The 17,873-nt window shown below is 36.0% G+C and overlaps 1 protein-coding gene across 2 annotated transcripts; it reads right to left on the bottom strand.

Annotated features, from left to right (window-relative positions):
* Positions 1-514: 514 nt before the first annotated feature.
* On the bottom strand, positions 515-17,353 carry scf (Calumenin scf). Of its 2 annotated transcripts, none has more exons than XM_065218360.1 (4): positions 17,212-17,353; positions 1,771-2,012; positions 1,122-1,640; positions 515-1,054 (listed from the first exon to the last, which is right to left on the bottom strand). In XM_065218360.1, exons 2-4 carry the CDS (start codon positions 1,995-1,997, stop codon positions 829-831), a joined length of 972 nt encoding a protein of 323 aa, XP_065074432.1. In that variant the 5' UTR covers positions 1,998-2,012; positions 17,212-17,353; the 3' UTR covers positions 515-828. The 2 variants fall into 2 exon arrangements, with proteins under 2 accessions (XP_065074432.1, XP_065074431.1); XM_065218359.1 differs by lacking the exon at positions 17,212-17,353 and adding an exon at positions 8,717-9,023.
* Between the last annotated feature and the right edge of the window lie 520 nt (positions 17,354-17,873).

Consider the following 17,873-nt stretch of genomic DNA (forward strand, 5'->3'; position numbering starts at 1 on the left):
GGATTTCGCGTAAGTGTCTCTGCTAACGGGTCCACCCCCCTGTTTTTGGCCTTTAAACAGCGATATTGTGAATTCAGATCGGTAGCTCAAATTGATCTTGCTATTAAGTGGAGCTGCATACAAGACAAGATCTTTGAAGGGATGGTGGCTACCTTACATACATACATACATACAATGGTACATTCTGGGGAATGCTTTTCTGGGGAATGTTTTTCTGGGGAATGGTTTTCTGGGGAATGTTATAAAGCCCAGGTGGGGCATAGTGAGCATCCTGTGCACCAGCTTGGACTTCCGGCCGTTCGGAACAAATTGGTTGGTGGTAGGATCAATATCATAATGATATTGAACCTACTACCAGTTGATTTGTTTCATGCAGCTAGAGATCCAGGGCCAAACTGCGGGATGCTCACTATGCCCCACCTGTTCACTATGCCTATCCTCCCCCTACGTCCATTCGAAAAAGTTATCGAGAAGTAGTGTTCACATAAGTTGAAGATGGTCAATGAAAAACAAGTTTATAAAACTTTTAGCCATTTATTACATGCAATACTGAACTAAAACGATAAGCCTAAGCATCATGAGATTGAAACAAATTAGACTACGTATTTATTAATTTTTTTCAAACAAAGAATAAACGTTGCACAGACTCACATAAACTTAATAATGAATAGTTTCACTTTTAAACTCTTATTTTGTATACCTCCGGGATCGGAAGTCCGAGTATTCATTCGTTAAAATTATGCTCAAAATATCGCACATTTTAAGTGTTTTATCGCCTGAACTTCACGTAATTGTGATCTTCAACTCAAGAAGAATCCTGTAAATTGCTTAAAATTCGTCATGGCGCGTCAAAGCCTCTCCAAAATCAGTTGCCTGTGACCCCACAAATAGGTCATACTTTTCGATAATTTCTTCTTTGGTTAATTTCTCATCAGCGTCGGAATCAGCTTCGTAGATCAAATGGCGTGCCTCTGCTTCTGCGTGATCAAAATCGGCTGGAATAATCCAGTCTTTGACCTCCTGGTGATTCATTAAACCATCCTTATCTTTGTCACTACAATTAAAAAGGATTAATTTTCCTGTTCTTAATGTTAATCTCACATAATTGAAACAACACCTACCGGAAGTTATTAAACGTCTCACGTTCGTGTTTCACCCACTCCGGCTCGTCTTCGTTGTCCTCCGATCCGCGGTACATATCTCCAATGTATTCCTCAACAGACACCTTACCGTCATGATCCTTATCAATGTCTTCAATAGTTTCTTGCACGACAATGTCTCTCATATAAGGACTTTCTTCGGGGTGTAGGAAGTCAGTAAACTCCTCTCTAGTTAACGAATCATCACCATCCTTATCAGCTACGCTCCACCGTCGACGATCTCGAGTCAGCATGGATTTGTACGAAAAATGTTCATCACCCTGTTCAAGATCCTTGGGATCCATTTCGTCGAGGAACCCATACACATTTTTTCGATAGGTCTCCCACTGAATCTGATCGCTGCCATTCGTGTTGTGCTGCTTCCACTGACGATTTACATCATCATCGATGTAGCGCCTTTGAGTGTATTGAATCCATGCTTTAAGCTCTGCTAAATTAACGAAATTATCTTTGTCTGTGTCAATCTTATCCACGATAATTCTGCAACACAAAAAGAGAACACATTAATTAAGTGCTGCTGCTACGAGTGCTAATCTAAACTGCATCGGCTACATCCGTCGTACGCGCCATCTGATTGCATACCCTAAGTAATAGGCAAAGCAAATCTTACCCTAATCTTCGTCTACTCTCCTCTGGTTCTAGCTGATCGAATGTTTTCGCATCCTCCCCAAGGAATGCTTCGTGGTCATACTGTTTGTTGTGCTCATCGTTCTGAAAGTGTTGCACACGATTGATGACTTCATGATCCAGCACGCGTTTCTCTTCCGGCTTGGGAATCGCCGAAACGGCGCAGTTGAATAGAAGGCAAATGGAAGATACTAGAAGTAGCAGGAACATGGTTTCGGAAAATTGCTACAGGGGGAAACACAAGATGTGATCGTAAATGTGTGCATATATCGCGTTTGATATAAAGGGGGTATTTAAAATGCGCATCGTTAAAATACCAGGGTGCATTGGAGTTTAAAGGAAGTTTAGGCATTAACAAGGATGTATATGTTTACGATGCGCTTTGTGAATACCCCTATTTTTTGAGTGATAGAAGACTTGTTAACTAAACTCATTTCACAACGATAGATTTTTTCATCAACTGAAATAGTTTTTACAGCATCTAAGAAATGTATGGCCAATTTATAACATCATTTGGGAATTCAATATTTTCGAAACAGCAGAGATTGCGAAACTGTTGACCATGCAATGAAAATTATCTTATAAATTGATCATACATATTGTTAAATAGCGAAAATTCAAATCAAGCTGTTGTGTGTAATCGGAAAGATTTGGAATTTTGATCCATTATTCTTTATGAAATAGCAGTTTTATAAAGGGCACTAAAAATCTAGGGATGATTTAGATGTAAACGATCTTATATGCTATAAACTGCAATTTTTAAAACAGCTATGTCAATGATCAAGTTAGAAAAAAAAAGTTTTACAGATGAGTTTGAATTTTGGGAGGATCAGGACAGGAATCGTTTGAGCACTGTGGAAAAATATATGTACATGCATGTTTTTCCCCATACATTTTAGTGGTTACTTCTCTGCGGTAAAAATGTACATTTATCACCTCTACTGTGGAGTAAACATTACAAATTCTGTATCTTTTTAATGAGCATCCCTCATATTTCAAACATTTTCTAGGGGGCGACCCCGGTGTAGTGGTTAGCATGAATACCTCTCACGCCAAAGTCACGATTTCAAATCTCATCCTCGTACAAGTCACGAATGACCTAAGAGCGTTAAAGTGACTATAACAACAACAAAAACATTTTCTACATAAATTTGCCATTCGTGCATTTCTCCTTTTGAAAATATTACTTGATCTGATTAAATCTCATTTAGAAGTAGCTGCTTTGGTAAAAAAAGACAATCATTCATAGGACCGAGAAAAAAATACTTTAAAAAGCCAGTAGGTATTTTTTTAATTCCTCTTACCTTGTGCAGAAACGATGTTTTATAAAGGGCCACCCACATTAGATCCGTTTGCGTTGCGTTGACGTAAATTTTACAGTTCGAGAGTAGATTTAGCTGTCACTGTGCCGCAGCTCGTCAGTTCCGGATCTAATGTGGATGGCCCTTAACAGACGCTCTCAGACTGAAACCAAAAGTTCCAATAAAACCGTCGGACACGGTTCCAATCGAGCAATGTAAATAAACACGAGTGCTTCATAAGAAAAAGTGTGGGAGTATCAAGATGGCGGTTGAAATTAAATTTTTGAGTTTTTGATAATTATAATTAAGTTTGTGTATAAATGTATACATCATCAATTATGTCAGGCCTTTCATAATGTTTTACATTAAATTTAATTCTCTGTTCTCTCGTTCAAATCCTCAACGACTTCAATAACAGGAACTGCATCCGAAGTTAATTGTTTTCAGGTATTCAATGCCACGCGTAAATCTAAACCGGAATTGAAATTTAGCAAATATAATTAATCATTATATTTACGGTTTAGCGACTTTGCATTCAATTTAATTGTTTATAAGATAGTTTGAACATACTGAGAGGTTAGCACATATCATCGGTAAGAGACGTGTGTGTAAGAAAATTTGCGTAAAAATCTAAGGGCACCGGTGGGATTCGAACACACAATTCCCATTCAGTACACGGGTGCATTGCCAATTATACAACGGTGGACCTATATGGTATATGGATGTATTTTGCGTAGTACTAGAATTTCGACTAGAATTGGGTGCGTTTGCTTGAGACCAATAGGCTAGTCAAGTAGTGAGCCAATTTAAAATCGTTAGTTTCGTATTGGTTGTTGGTACCATTGCTTCTTATGGTATTATGTTTTTTTTTTAATTATGAAATAATTAGATACTATGATCATATTTTGAATTGGTAAGATACAAGAAGAGGTTGCAAATAATGTGTTTGACATATTTAACCTGTTTATTTCACTTCATGAGAGTCACAATCAGCGATTTTTCACACACTCACTAACTCACTTACTCACTCTGCGATTAGCAAATCGCTGATTGTGACTCATAGAAGGCAAAATTTACAGGTTTTATGTTTCAAACGTATACTTTGTAACCTCTTCTTGTAAGTTACAAGTAAAACATGTCATCATACCATCTTTTGGTTTTATTATTCCGAAAAACATTATTTTAGCTGAAATGAGTATTAGCAACCTTGCTTCTTATGTGATGGGACAACCAATACGCCTTTTTAATGCACCACCAACGTAGAGTGCACCACGCGAGTTCGAGAAGAAACGTCAACCAAACCGTTTGTTTACATCAGAATAAGTATGTTCCCCAACGCAAATAACAGCATTTTTCATTCAAAATCTTGCCAATTTCCATTGGCAAATCAAAGTTGGCACTCGTGGAGAATAGAAGAACTATGAAAGTGATGATGGTTTCAAAATTTTCCACGGAGAAGTATACGAGTGCAATCTTAAAATGCTTTTATTTTGAAAATGGAGCATTTTATTTAAATCTGGTTACTGCTACAGTGGTAGAAAAGCGGAAGTCTATGTTTACACCTAAAAATCTGAAAAGAAATTATGTTTTCTGTATTATATGTCTATTGAGTAGTCCTGAAGTTTTCTACTAACGTAGCATTAACCAGATTTAAATAAAATGCTCCATTCACAAAATAAAAGCATTTTAAGGTTGCACTCGTATACTTCCCCGTGGAAAATTTTGAAACCATCATCACTTTCATAGTTCTTCTATTCTCCACGAGAGCCAACTTTGATTTGCCAATCGGTAATTGTCTTATTGTACGATTTTCCACAAATCTGAACTGATTTGCACCTTAACTATTCACACACAGCAAATCCGGAAGATCATAACCACTAAGGCACTTTTCTAATTTTTCATTTTTCTCAACAAAAATATTCCTGAACACCAGCAGGATCTTTTCCAAAACGTTACAGAATTAAATTTTTCAACTGTAGATTAAGTTTTGCAGCATTTCAGATGAATAAATTTATAAGGAAAAGTAAAAAAGTGTTCCGCTGCCTATGACTATAGGCAAAAATTTATGCTCACAACACTCTTTTTGACGTTCTCCTATTCACCACCAGAGGTTGAATCGATCGTTTAGTTTCTATTAAAAAGGCCTCTTTGACTGTCTTTCCAAACTTTTTCAGAACACAGTTGTTGAGTTCATCCAGTATTATGAAAATATAGGTGATTAGCTACAATTTGCATTGAAAAACTCAGTTTCGAGAAAAACGATTATGGGACCGACATGCGAATAGCGGCAGTGTATCAATATGGTAGATTACTTACGCTACATAATCAAGAGTTTACCGTCACACTTTGATCGCTAGGAAGCCAACAGAATTGAATCCACTTTGCTCCGACGACGCTGTCTTTGGAAAACCGGAAGAAACTGACATTTTGTATCGTTTTATGGTGTATTTTTACATAATGATGCCGTGCATTTCAATGGCATATTTCAAATAATCACTACTGATACGGTCAAAAATGTATTCATTTTACTGAAGCAAACGACAGTCGCTCAAATTAAAAGTCGTTAGATGTAAAGACCAAATTGTGGGTTGCCAAACTTGGATTAAGCCATGTAACCAGATTTACGTTTACTGACCTTGTTGTGCCTGTTCACCACTCTTTTTTTCAAAATGCGCTCATTTTAGATGCCTGCTAATGAGTTGAAACGTTCTACACATTATTGCACTGATTATTGTCAAAAAAATTACTTTTAAAAATTAAACATTTCCTCTACACAGCAAAACATTAATTTTAAAATCACATCAAAGTGGGTGCACTTCAATCATAGAGGTAACTCTAAAACTAGAAGGTCCCGAAATAACGTGCTCAACTTTTTGGCTCAGCTCTGGTACTCTCTTCGGTCCCAAGCTAATTGATTCACCCCTCGAAACATAGGAAAAACCAATAACTCCTCATTTTATCTGTCAAACTTTCATAGCAAATCAAAACAAACATAGTGTAGTACTGGAAGTTATACAAGAATGGGGTACGTTGATCGATTTGCTTGTGACCAATAGGCTAGTCAAGCAGTGAGCCAAATTAAAATCGTTAGTTTCGTATTGATTGTTGCTTCAATCGTGTCGAAAATTTGGTGTAATATTACTTGCCAAAAAGAACAACATTATCATGAACTGAAATTACGCTGCTTTTACTGCATTTGTTTATTGTTGTGCCCATAAAAATTACATGAGATTTTCGACATGATTGAAGCATAGAGGTAACTCTAAGACCAGAAGGTCCCGAAGAAACGTGCTCAACTTTTTGGCTCAACTCTGGTACGCTCTTCGGCCCCATGCTAATCGATGCACCCCTCGAAACATAGGAAAATCCACAAACCCCTCATTTTATCTGTCAAACTTTCATAGCGAATCAAAACAAACTGTAGTACTAGAATTTCGACTAGAATGGGGTACGTGACACGTTTGCTTGGGACCAATAGGCTAGTCAAGTAGTGAGCCTATTTTAAATCGTTCCAACCGGTTTCCAACCGGTGATTGAAGTGCATCCTCTTGGATGTAATATTAAAATTTAATTTTTGCTGTGTATGAAATCAGCGGTGAATGAAACTCTTAGAAGTTGAGAATGAGCGAAGGGCCATAAATAAACTCTTGTTTACATTTACTAATGAGCCTCAAATTAATTATTGATAAAAAAAATTAAATCCAATTTTTTTTCCGTATTTCTATGATAATGACGGTGAACGCTTGTATAAAACATATGCTTATACACATATACAAATTATTATACTTACGTTGTAAACAAAATTTGGCTCTAAAATGAGCGGTGAACGGACACCACATGGAATGTTTTATAGAAAATATTACGCATTTCACACCAAACTGGACAAATAAGCGCGTTTTCACTCATAAAAAAGTGCGCGTTTCCGTCTAATCGTCTTGGTGTCTTCGATGCACTTATTCCTTATAAAACAAGCAATAAGTGCTCCGAAACGAAGACATCAAAACGGTTTGACGGAAACGTGCACTTTTTGGCAGTTCAGTTTCAGATCCATTTATATATTTTTTGGACCCTAAGCGTTGTTAAAAGTAATGTAACTAATATAATAAAATTATTGTTATTCCAAAAAAATTGTATGCATAAGCACAAAAGATCAATTGGTCGCAGGGGAAACTAACATAAACATATGAATCGAAATAGGTTAACTTGACTTAACGCAATACAATATGGCAACGATTGAATAGCATTTTCACGAGAGTTTATCAACCGGTAGTTTAATCAAAAATTAATAGGAGGGCCTAGGCCCTCTCCAGAAAAATTTCCTAGCTTTGTAGGTAGTAAAAAAACTAACAGGAAAATATTATGTTTTTAAGAAATTTGAAACATTTCGAAAAGAATGAAACACTTCGAAAGACATTTTCATGTGCATGTAGATTCGGCATTTATAGTTACGAATCGATCTACCAAATCATGTTATATCGATTTTCGAGTCAAAAATCGATATTTTTTTTAAATATAGGACTGTCCGATACTAACTTTTGTTAGTTCCATCGCTGATTTCTAGCAAACGTCCATTCAATTACGCAAAGTAACTCCACCATCGGATAGCGAAGACAATCCGCCACCTGTTGGTAATATCGATTTGTATGATTGATTTGTTCGAGTCCAACCTGTACTGAGAATAGGGGTTTGCGGTATGAAAACCCTACGACAACGAAACAAAACGAAATTTTGGCTTAAATTCTATAAAACTTTCACAAATTGTATTTTTTTTTTCACCTTATTGTAATCGTGTGGTTCTGTAACACCCTATGAATTCAAATTTGTGCATAATTTACTTCGTAATTTTCTGTACTGATAAATTTATTTGTGACCAATTTTTATCTAAGCCCAAAAGTTTCGTGAAACTCCGTCTTATACCGTTTAAGCTGATTACAGAGAGGTACCGCTGTTTGCGGATGGAGTTTTAGCCAGTATTATTCTATTCAATACCTTTAATTAAGGCTGTGTTCCAATTATGACATATAGAATTCGAATAGGCCATAACTGGAACACACCATAATAGGATCATACAGCCATAACTGGTACACCTTTCCTGTAAAAGATTATGTGCATCATTTAAAATCGCGAAAACAAGACAAACTGACCTTCGACCTAGGGGCATGCAATAACCTTTAACTCCAACCCAGGCAACGGCTGTAATTAAATTAATTCCATTAACTACTGCTTAAATTACATTATTTACACAATGTAGAACATTAACTACTTTTTAACTCCATTATATACAGTTTAAATTTCGTACTTCAATACTTTTAATTACATTAATTATGGATAGATAATTTTAATTACCGTCAGTACTTTTGATTGCATTTTAACTTCAACGCACCGGTTCTTTGTATTGCGTGCCCCTCGCCTTCGACTGTTTTTTTTTAATCAAGGAATTTAAAACTGAATCAAAACCGGGAGTATTCAATCATGGTTCAAGGAATGCAACTTAAGAAGCATAAAATTTCCCCATGTGACATCATAGTTAAATAGAAGAGTTAAATTCCATCATTTATGACTAAAACCGTTTACTATAAAGCGTTCCTTTCCCAGAAATACTGCCAGTGTTTTAACCTACTCACTCACTTTAGACCGTATACTAGCTCCGGATCTTCACGCTGATTCGGCTTTGTCAACTGCAAATACACTAAATATTCCAGCTAAAATCTTGCCACGTTACACAATCCACGTCAGCAAATCAACCGTCGTTCGCGATCTACACTTTTCTCTGGTTTTGATGTCTTACACATTTCAAGTTACGAACCGTCCGGCGTGCAGATTAGAACTAACCAGAAGTAGAGAAAATGTATACACACATTTGGTGAGCATCAGGCAGAATTGTAAACTAACCAACGTATGTGGTACATTATTCATGCCTCCTTCGCACTTGGTTTTTTTTTTTTCTTAATATGTATGCCACTCATTTGTGTGCATGTTATTTTTACGAGATATTTCCACTCATTTCATCGTTCCACTGTAGACTCAATACGCACATTGGCTGCGGCGATCACAAATGCCGACGATAAGGAAGCACGTAGAAAGTCAGCTTCCAGCATCTCCTACAAGCATTCTGTTTTAGTATACATATATGCTGTGGATCAGATTCTGTCTGCTGAGTGGCATATGCAATAATAGTTAGCGTTTTTACTTTGACTCACACTATGGGGTATATGGAAAACTGATGTCGTTGTCACTAACCGAAACATTAGGGGAATTTGATGTAATGTCGGCCTAAATGCCCCTAATTTGGACCCACACATAAATTTCGCAATCGACTAAATTTTCAATAGCGACCAAAAATATTCATTAGTACCGTCCCGTTCATCTAGATAAAATTGATAAATATCAGATTTTTAGCGATGGACCCAATCTTAGATCCATTAGAGCCATTTCCGCTATGTATTCACAGACAAACAGACGCAACTCTTTCTCCTCATTCGTCGTACACACATTTAACGTTCAATTTAAATATTATTAGTTTCGTCAATCACCCGCCACAGCGCTGTCATCATATCACTTTTACGTTTCTATTGAGTTCTCCAAGCAGGATCTCACGAACACTACACTAATAATATAATTTTACGCACACTACACAGAAAAAAAGTTGTTGAATATAACATCCAAACTGCTGCAACCAGGTGAATCCATCGGTTGTATAATATAACGTTGTACCAACAATCAATACGAAACTAACGATTTTAAATTGGCTCACCACTTTAGTAGCCTATTGGTCCCAAGCAAACGATTAACGTACCCTATTCTAGTTGAAATTCTATTACTACACTATGTTTGTTTTGGTTCGCTATGAAAGTTTGACAGATAACATCAGGGGTGTGTGGATTCATGCAGAACATGCAGGGGTGAGTGAAATAGCTTGGGACTGCTTGGGACCGTTGTTCTGGTACTGAGCGAGGTACTGAGTGAGCCAAAAATAATAATGATTTTCTTCGGGACCCAGTGGTCTTAGAGTTACCTCTATGGTTGTACCATGTAAATCGATTTTGCGAACAAAATTACATCCATTGATGTAATATTGTCTGCTTTTTGCTATTACATAATTATTTCATACATCAGCTTGAATTACATTGATCGACATTACATTTTTTGCTTTGTATACAGAAAAAAAAAATTGTTGAATATTACATGCAAACAGCTGCACAGAGATCATTCCGCCGGTTGTGTAATATTACGTTGTACCAACAATCAATACGAAACTAACGATTTTAAATTGGCTCACCACTTTAGTAGCCTATTGGTCCCAAGCAAACGATTAACGTACCCTATTCTAGTTGAAATTCTATTACTACACTATGTTTGTTTTGATTCGCTATGAAAGTTTGACAGATAACATCAGGGGTGTGTGGATTCATGCAGAACATGCAGGGGTGAGTGAAATAGCTTGGGACTGCTTGGGACCGTTGTTCTGGTACTGAGTGAGCCAAAAATAATAATGATTTTCTTCGGGACCCAGTGGTCTTAGAGTTACCTCCACAAACGAAGTGACAGACGACTTACTGGCGAAGAAATCCATAAAAATAATGTGGTTCACTGTAATAGAATTTTCTTGGAAGCTTGTGCCATCATCCACCAGATGGGTTAGTTTTTTTGTTTTGATTTGAACAAAGTTGATTTTGTGTACAATGATTCTTTGACAGTGTGCAAAGAGTGCGTATCATTTTGTCATTTTTTTATGCATTTCAGTTTTGAGTAGAGTGAAAGAGATAGAACCAAAACATTCTAGTACATTCGGTTAAAATGCTAGTTCAATCTAGTAGTAGTGTTGCCATGTGGTACAATCCAGTAGTAGTGGTGTTGCCATGTGGTACACTGAAAAATTGCAATAGCAGGTTAGTCACCAAAGTTTTCGAGCCGCTCCGTCTGTCACTTCGTTTGTGGTTACCTCTATGGTTGTACGATGTACATCGATTTTGCGAACAAAATTACATCCATTGATGTAATATTGTATCTGCTTTTTGCTATTACATAATTATTTCATACATCAGCTTGAATTACGTTGATCGATATTACATTTTTTTTTGCTGTGTAGCGTATACTGGCATGTGCACGGTAAGAATCAAACATCCATTTATGAGTAAAAGTGAACCCATTGTCAATAAAAGCGGCACCACTGAGTAATTCATTATGCCAACTAAGTAGTAACTGTTAGCTACTGTTAGCAGAAACTCATTGTTGTTAAAATAATTTACTCATTAATGAGTAAAACCGAGGGGGGTGACTCTATCTACGATGTAGGAAAAATTTTATTTTGCTGTGGTTAGCTGTGCACACGCTGAGGAGATAGAAAGAAAATTGATGACGATTCTGAAGATTTCTTGCAAAAAGATGATGCGCGATGCAAGTAGATGCGAGAAATGAAAGAAAATTTTTCGAAGATTGATTCGCTAGTGTAAGATATGTTGAGCATCTAGAATTGAGATTTAGATGTGTCGCCCTCGAGTAAAACCACCTTTATCAAAACTGGGTTAACATTTACTCACAAAAGGGTGCTTGACTATTACCGTGCAAACGTAGGGTTTGTTTTCGTTTTGTTGTTTATTTTTACTTTAGAATGACAGTTCTTACAGCAAACAAAAAATTCTCACAGCTAACAAAAAATTTCATTTCACTAACACACGCAAATCGCACCAATACGAACCCGGCTGGAGAGGACTATAGTACCGTACGCGCTATTTCAGAAGTACCATAATTTGGGTAGAATCCACCCAGATCGGTTTAAACTGAACTTACCCAAAAAAGGGCGGATTTTACCCAAATTTGGGTAGTTTTTAAATAGCGTCCATGATGATGCAATAGGCCTTTTTAATAGAAACTAAACGATCGATTCAGCCTCTGGTGGTGAATAGGAGAACGTCAAAAAGAGTGTTGTGAGCATAAATTTTTGCCTTGAGACATAGGAAGCGGAACACTTTTTTTTACTTTTCCTGATAAATTGATTCATCTGAGATGCTGCAAAACTTAATCTACAGTTGAAAAATTTAATTCTGTAACGTTTTTGAAAAGATCCTGCTGGAGTTCAGGAATATTTTTGTTGAGAGAAATGGAAAATTAGAAAAGTGCCTTAGTGGTTATGATCTTCCGGATTTCTTGTGTGTGAATAGTTTAGGTTCAAATCAGTTCAGATTTGTGGAAAATCGTACAATAAGACAATTACCGATGATGGAAATTGGCAAGATTTTGAATGAAAAATGCTGTTATTTGCGTTGGGGAAAATACTTATTCTGATGTAAACAAACGGTTTGGTTGACGTTTCTTCTCGAACTCGCGTGGCGCACTCTACGTTGGTGGTGCATTAAAAAGGCGTATTAAAGTTTTATTTAAATATTACTTGATTCGTGAACTACCTATGTTTCTATACAATATAATTTGCTTGTTTGCAACATTGACTTAGCTAGCAAGCTTATGTTCCGCGGATAGCTCGCAAGGTGTCGTTACTGAGCCCCGTATCGTTGTTTTGAAAATAATTGTGGTCAAAGAATTAGGGGTAGAAGGAGCAAGATCACATCCCGGAGCAAGATGAGCATCGAGATTTTTTTATCTACAACCGGCGGTTGAGTCAGTCTTGTAAAATATGTTGTAGGTAACGCTGCGTATTGTGTGGCATGTGTGTAGTAACCAGTGGAAACGAACGATTTTAAATTTGCTCACTACTTGACTAGCCTATTGGTCCCAAGCAAACGTTTAACGTACCCCATTCTAGTCGAAATTCTAGTACTACAGTTTGTTTTGATTCGCTATGAAAGTTTGACAGATAAATGGATTTTCCTATGTTTCGAGAGGTGCATCGATTAGCTTGGGACCGAAGATAGTACCAGAGCTGAACCAAAAAGTTGAGCTCGTTTCTTCGGGATCTTCTGGTCTTAGAGTTACCTCTATGGTATCGTACCCGTTTATTAGGGTAGTCAAGTAGTGAGCCAATTTAAAATCGTAAGTTTCCACCGGGTGCTAAAGTCCTCTAAGTAAAGTATGGACGCCTTTCAAAATGCACTGCTTTGCTCGATTGGAACAACTTTTTCAGTTTTGTGGTGACATTCGTCCAAACTTTTACTAGAGTGTTTTAGGATAGACAACTACGTCGGCATATAAGCCAGTGACGTTTATATAAGGTCCGGGCCAACAGGCAGCTTGCTGGTGTTAGAAGCAAAAATATTGTAAACATTGCTGAGCACTCTAACACAATATTCACACAGAGTTCAGATTACCGAAATCGGTAAAATTTTACTCTGATATTCTCTGAACTGTCAAAAATTACCGTTTAAGTCAGTAAATAGTTGCTATCTATATAAGTAATTTATTTGTTTACGTTATTATCTGCTGATTTTTCATTATTTTGATGAATAAGTCAGTAAATTATCGTTATGCTATCGACTGGTGGACTATTTGTAAATAAATTGTATCGGCTTTCAGTCTTTTAGCGAGTAAAATGATGTTTTTCAGCTAATTCCTAATTTTTAGTAATTTAATTAATTCCATTAACTACCCAACAAACAATTCACAGTCACAAATAAGCATACACATTGAATAAATGCTGTATAACAGTGTACAATGCTGAATAAAACAAGTTGTCGAATTATGTACTGAAAAAAGCTCATTGAGATCGATAGATGCGCCTTTATTCCGCCGTTTGCTCTGATATGATTAATTTACTTATTAAAAGCTTTATAAACGTTGACTGTCAGAACCAGAAATTTGATCTAATAACAAACTGAAAAAGTGTAATTTTCACATACATTGTCGCTTTAATTCGACTGTTTTCAATTGCTTTAATAAAATGCTTTATTAGACGTCTTATAAATGTTTTCTAGCTCCATTATTAGATTTCATTGCATTGCTTTACAATATTGCTGTATAAAGGTGAATACACAGCAAAATAGCTCTTATACCACTATGCGTCCATGTTTTAGTTGAATGCTTTGCAAATGCTTTTTAAACGACGTATTAGATTCATTATTCCACAACACTGCCCAAAAACAATTCAGAGTCACAAATAAGCATATAGATTGAATAAATGCTTTATAACAGTGTACAATGCTGAATAAACAGGGTTGTCAAATTATGTGCTCAGAAAACCTCATTGAGATCGATGATGCTCCTTTATTCCACTGATTGCTCTGATTTGATTAATATACTTATTAAAATCAATACAAACGATGACTGTCTTCCTGATTCAACACCAGAAGTTTGATCTAATAACATACTGAATAAGTGTAATTTGCACATACATTGACGCTTTAATCCGAATGTTTCAATTGATTTAATAACATGCTTTATTATACGTCTAATAATTGTTTTCTAGCTCCATTACTAGATACCATTGCATTGCTTAACAATATTGCTGAATAAAGGTGAATACAGTCAGCATCATAGCTCTTATACCACTATGCGTCCATGTTTTAATTGCATGCTTTACAAACGGCGTATTCATTCATTATTCCACAACAGTGCTTCAGACTAACAACAAAACGAAATTGGTAGCATAGTGGTTACCGTTTCCGCTTTCCAAGTAGAAGGTCGCGAGTTCAATCCCAGCCTCAACCCTTTTTTTTATTTATGTTCTACTCCTAATTAATTTAAATCGTAATCATAAATCGTATCACTCACGACAACCAATTCATAGATCTATAGAAAAGAATAACATCCTTTCCATCGAAATTAGAGAGATGGAGAGGTAACGTTGGTCTAATGTTAAACAACTATGAATGAATTAATCATTCTCACATCTCCTTGAATTAGCTAGAGTTACGGCTCGAAGTGCTGATAGGTTTTCAGATTCAAGCTTTAATTGCTTATTTAGCTGCTCATATGATGTATTCTACGATAGCTCAGATGGCAAGGCAAGCGGCTGGTGATCGGAAGGTCATGGTTCGAATCCCATTTAACGACATGTGTGTGTGTATGTATGTATGTGATAAATTCGACAGAAATAATGTGACACAACAATCACTAACGAGAACAACCCTGCTCGTGCCGTTCTTATTTTCGGATTAACTATCCCGTAGTTGAATAATCGTTTAATAAATGTATAATGATGTAATAATTAAACATTGTTTCACATGAGAATCAAGCGTCTATATACACCTTTATACCATCGCTGTTTAAGGAAGTACAGATGTCTAATAAACGCTGAATAATCAAAAATTTGGTCAAATAAGCTCTGTTACAACTTTTGTAAGTCGAATAAAAGCTTTCTAGACATACCTTATTCAACACCAAATATTTCGATGTTGTGGTTGAATAAATTCTCCAGATTTGTGTGAACAAAGCCTGAACAGAAGTTATTATTAAAAATAGTACAAGTATTATTAAGCATGAAGTGGAATAAAATCGTCAAGAAGTCGTTTCTTCAATAGGCAATTGTTTGTTGGGTACTGCTCTAATTACATTAATTACACAATGTAGAACATTAACTACTTTTTAACTCCATGAATTACAGTTGAAATTTCGTAATTAAAGTACATTAATTACATTTTCAATACTTTTAATTACAATAATTACGGATAGATAATTTTAATTACTGTCAGTTCTACTTCAAAACGCATTAATTACTTTAAGTACTTTTGATTGCATTTTAACTTCAACGCACCATCAAAAAAAATTAACTGATGGTTCATGATTATTTTTGGGTTCCATACGATGGGTAAGATTCTCGGTAAGATTAAAATTATTCTAATTTTTGGCGATTCTGAGGTTAACATGTTTAGCGCTTCCTGGTGGTTCAACCGGTTAGTGGTTCTCTAGGTGTGCCGAATTGCGTGGACCTCTACATACAACAGGCAATGTTAGTGAATCAGAGGAACATCTGGAAGTCGATACAGTAGTACATAAACTATCCAATTCCGTGGCAGTTCTGCAGTCCTGCGTTGGCTTGCAGAGGTTTCACCTATTTTCACGAATGTTTTCTGTTATCATAGAGATTTTCGAGTTCAAGTGCGCAAGGTGAAACGGAGGACGATGACACAAGCAAGTTGACTTACTGGTGAGATCAGCAATTTTGGAATTTCGTTTTATTGACTGTTCAGTAAATCATAATTAAAATTGAAAACTTGGTACTCTATTTTACTGAATTTGATGATTAATAGAGTCCGACCTGTACTATCAAGAAGATTCATCAGACAAAGGCATTGAAATAGAATGTAAGTATATAGTTTTGATCACTAAGCGAAAATCGATTATTTAGCCGGTGTGTATTTTACTTCCCACCTTCCTTACTGACGAGTAAGTCAAGGAATTGACGAACCCGTAAAACACTCTAATTTCTAGTGTCTAGTATCATTGTGATCGACATTAACACACAATATAAAAATGCAAAAATATGACAGACTCTCAATTATTAAACTATATTTGTATTTATTTAGAAGAACGTTAGCCTGCAGTTTTACACTTTTTATCAGATCATGGAAGCTAAATGAGGACAGACTCAATGTTTACGTTGGAACATAGCTAGAAAAGAGGAACAGAATGCTAGAATATTTACAATCACATATGATATATTTACAAAGACAAATATATTTTTTAAATACTCAAACTAACTATCATTCTGATCTGGCGCATTCATGAATTACTATATCGTCAATTACGGCAGTAGGAATAGAAAATTTGACAGTATGAACATTAATTCGCCCACGTATCAAGTGACGCGGGTTCTCACGTAGGTTTAAACTATTAGCAACACTGTGTTATTAGTTATTCAAATAAAGTAGCATATTAGGTGCAGTAAGCTAAGCCTGAAACCGCATCTAAGGCAAAACCTGGTAAAACTAATTTTGTGCTAATTTGAGTTTAATGTTTAGCCTTATAATGTACAGCTGCTATAAGCAACATTGCAGTCTCCACAGGGTTAACTTTTTTTTTATATGTCAGCAAATTTGAAAAGACCGGCTCTTGTTCCACTTGATAGGAACAGATAGGAACTTTCTGAAATGACATATAACGGTAAATTCTACTCTACTCTCTACTAAATACCAAGAATAAACAATCAATTAGTATGCTTCATCATGAACGCGGCTCCAACATACCGGTCCACAAAATATTTATTTCAAATTTTTAACATGAAGCTGACTTACCTTGGACCGCAATAAATATTTGAATTTTTAAAGCGACTTTTTTATGATTGCACTCAAGTTACAAGAGATTCGCAAAACTTACACAGAAACACACAGTTGTATGTAAACATACGTAAATTTATTTAGTAAAACATCATTTTGGAAGATTTTTTGACTGTGACTTCTACCAGAAGCTTCTGAGTTGTCTCTGTCTGATTGCTGTTTTTTTTATCTTCACTTCTTGATTCCCACTGTCATCCGAGAATGTGACATGTAACCAATGAGTACAGAGAGAGGTAAAGCAGATCGTGAAATATTGTTGTATTAGTAAACCAAAAAATCAACGTAAACGCAAGTAGTGACATCACTAATTGCTTGTATCGTACAGGGGTTTTACTCACACAACTTAACCGATTGCTTCACCTCTGTAATCCAGTTCATTGACATGTAACATTCGCATGTTGTGTCAGCTGCAGTGACGCGCAACATGCAGAAGTTGTACGGAAGAACAATTCGACACCTATCAGTGTACCTAATAGTGTACCTCAAAAGTATTCATCCGTAATATGACATTCTTTTTTCTTAAAAAAAAAAATCTGGGATTAAGACATTTAAGCAAAATTTCTGTTTTCGTGTTTTTTTTTTATTACAAAATAAGCATCTCAGCCAAATTGGTGAATATT

The sequence above is a fragment of the Ochlerotatus camptorhynchus genome, unplaced genomic scaffold (genome assembly GCF_037179485.1).
Source record: "Ochlerotatus camptorhynchus isolate MF236.1 unplaced genomic scaffold, CSIRO-AGI_Acam_v1.1 ptg000085l, whole genome shotgun sequence".
Classification (NCBI taxonomy): Eukaryota; Metazoa; Arthropoda; class Insecta; order Diptera; family Culicidae; genus Ochlerotatus; species Ochlerotatus camptorhynchus.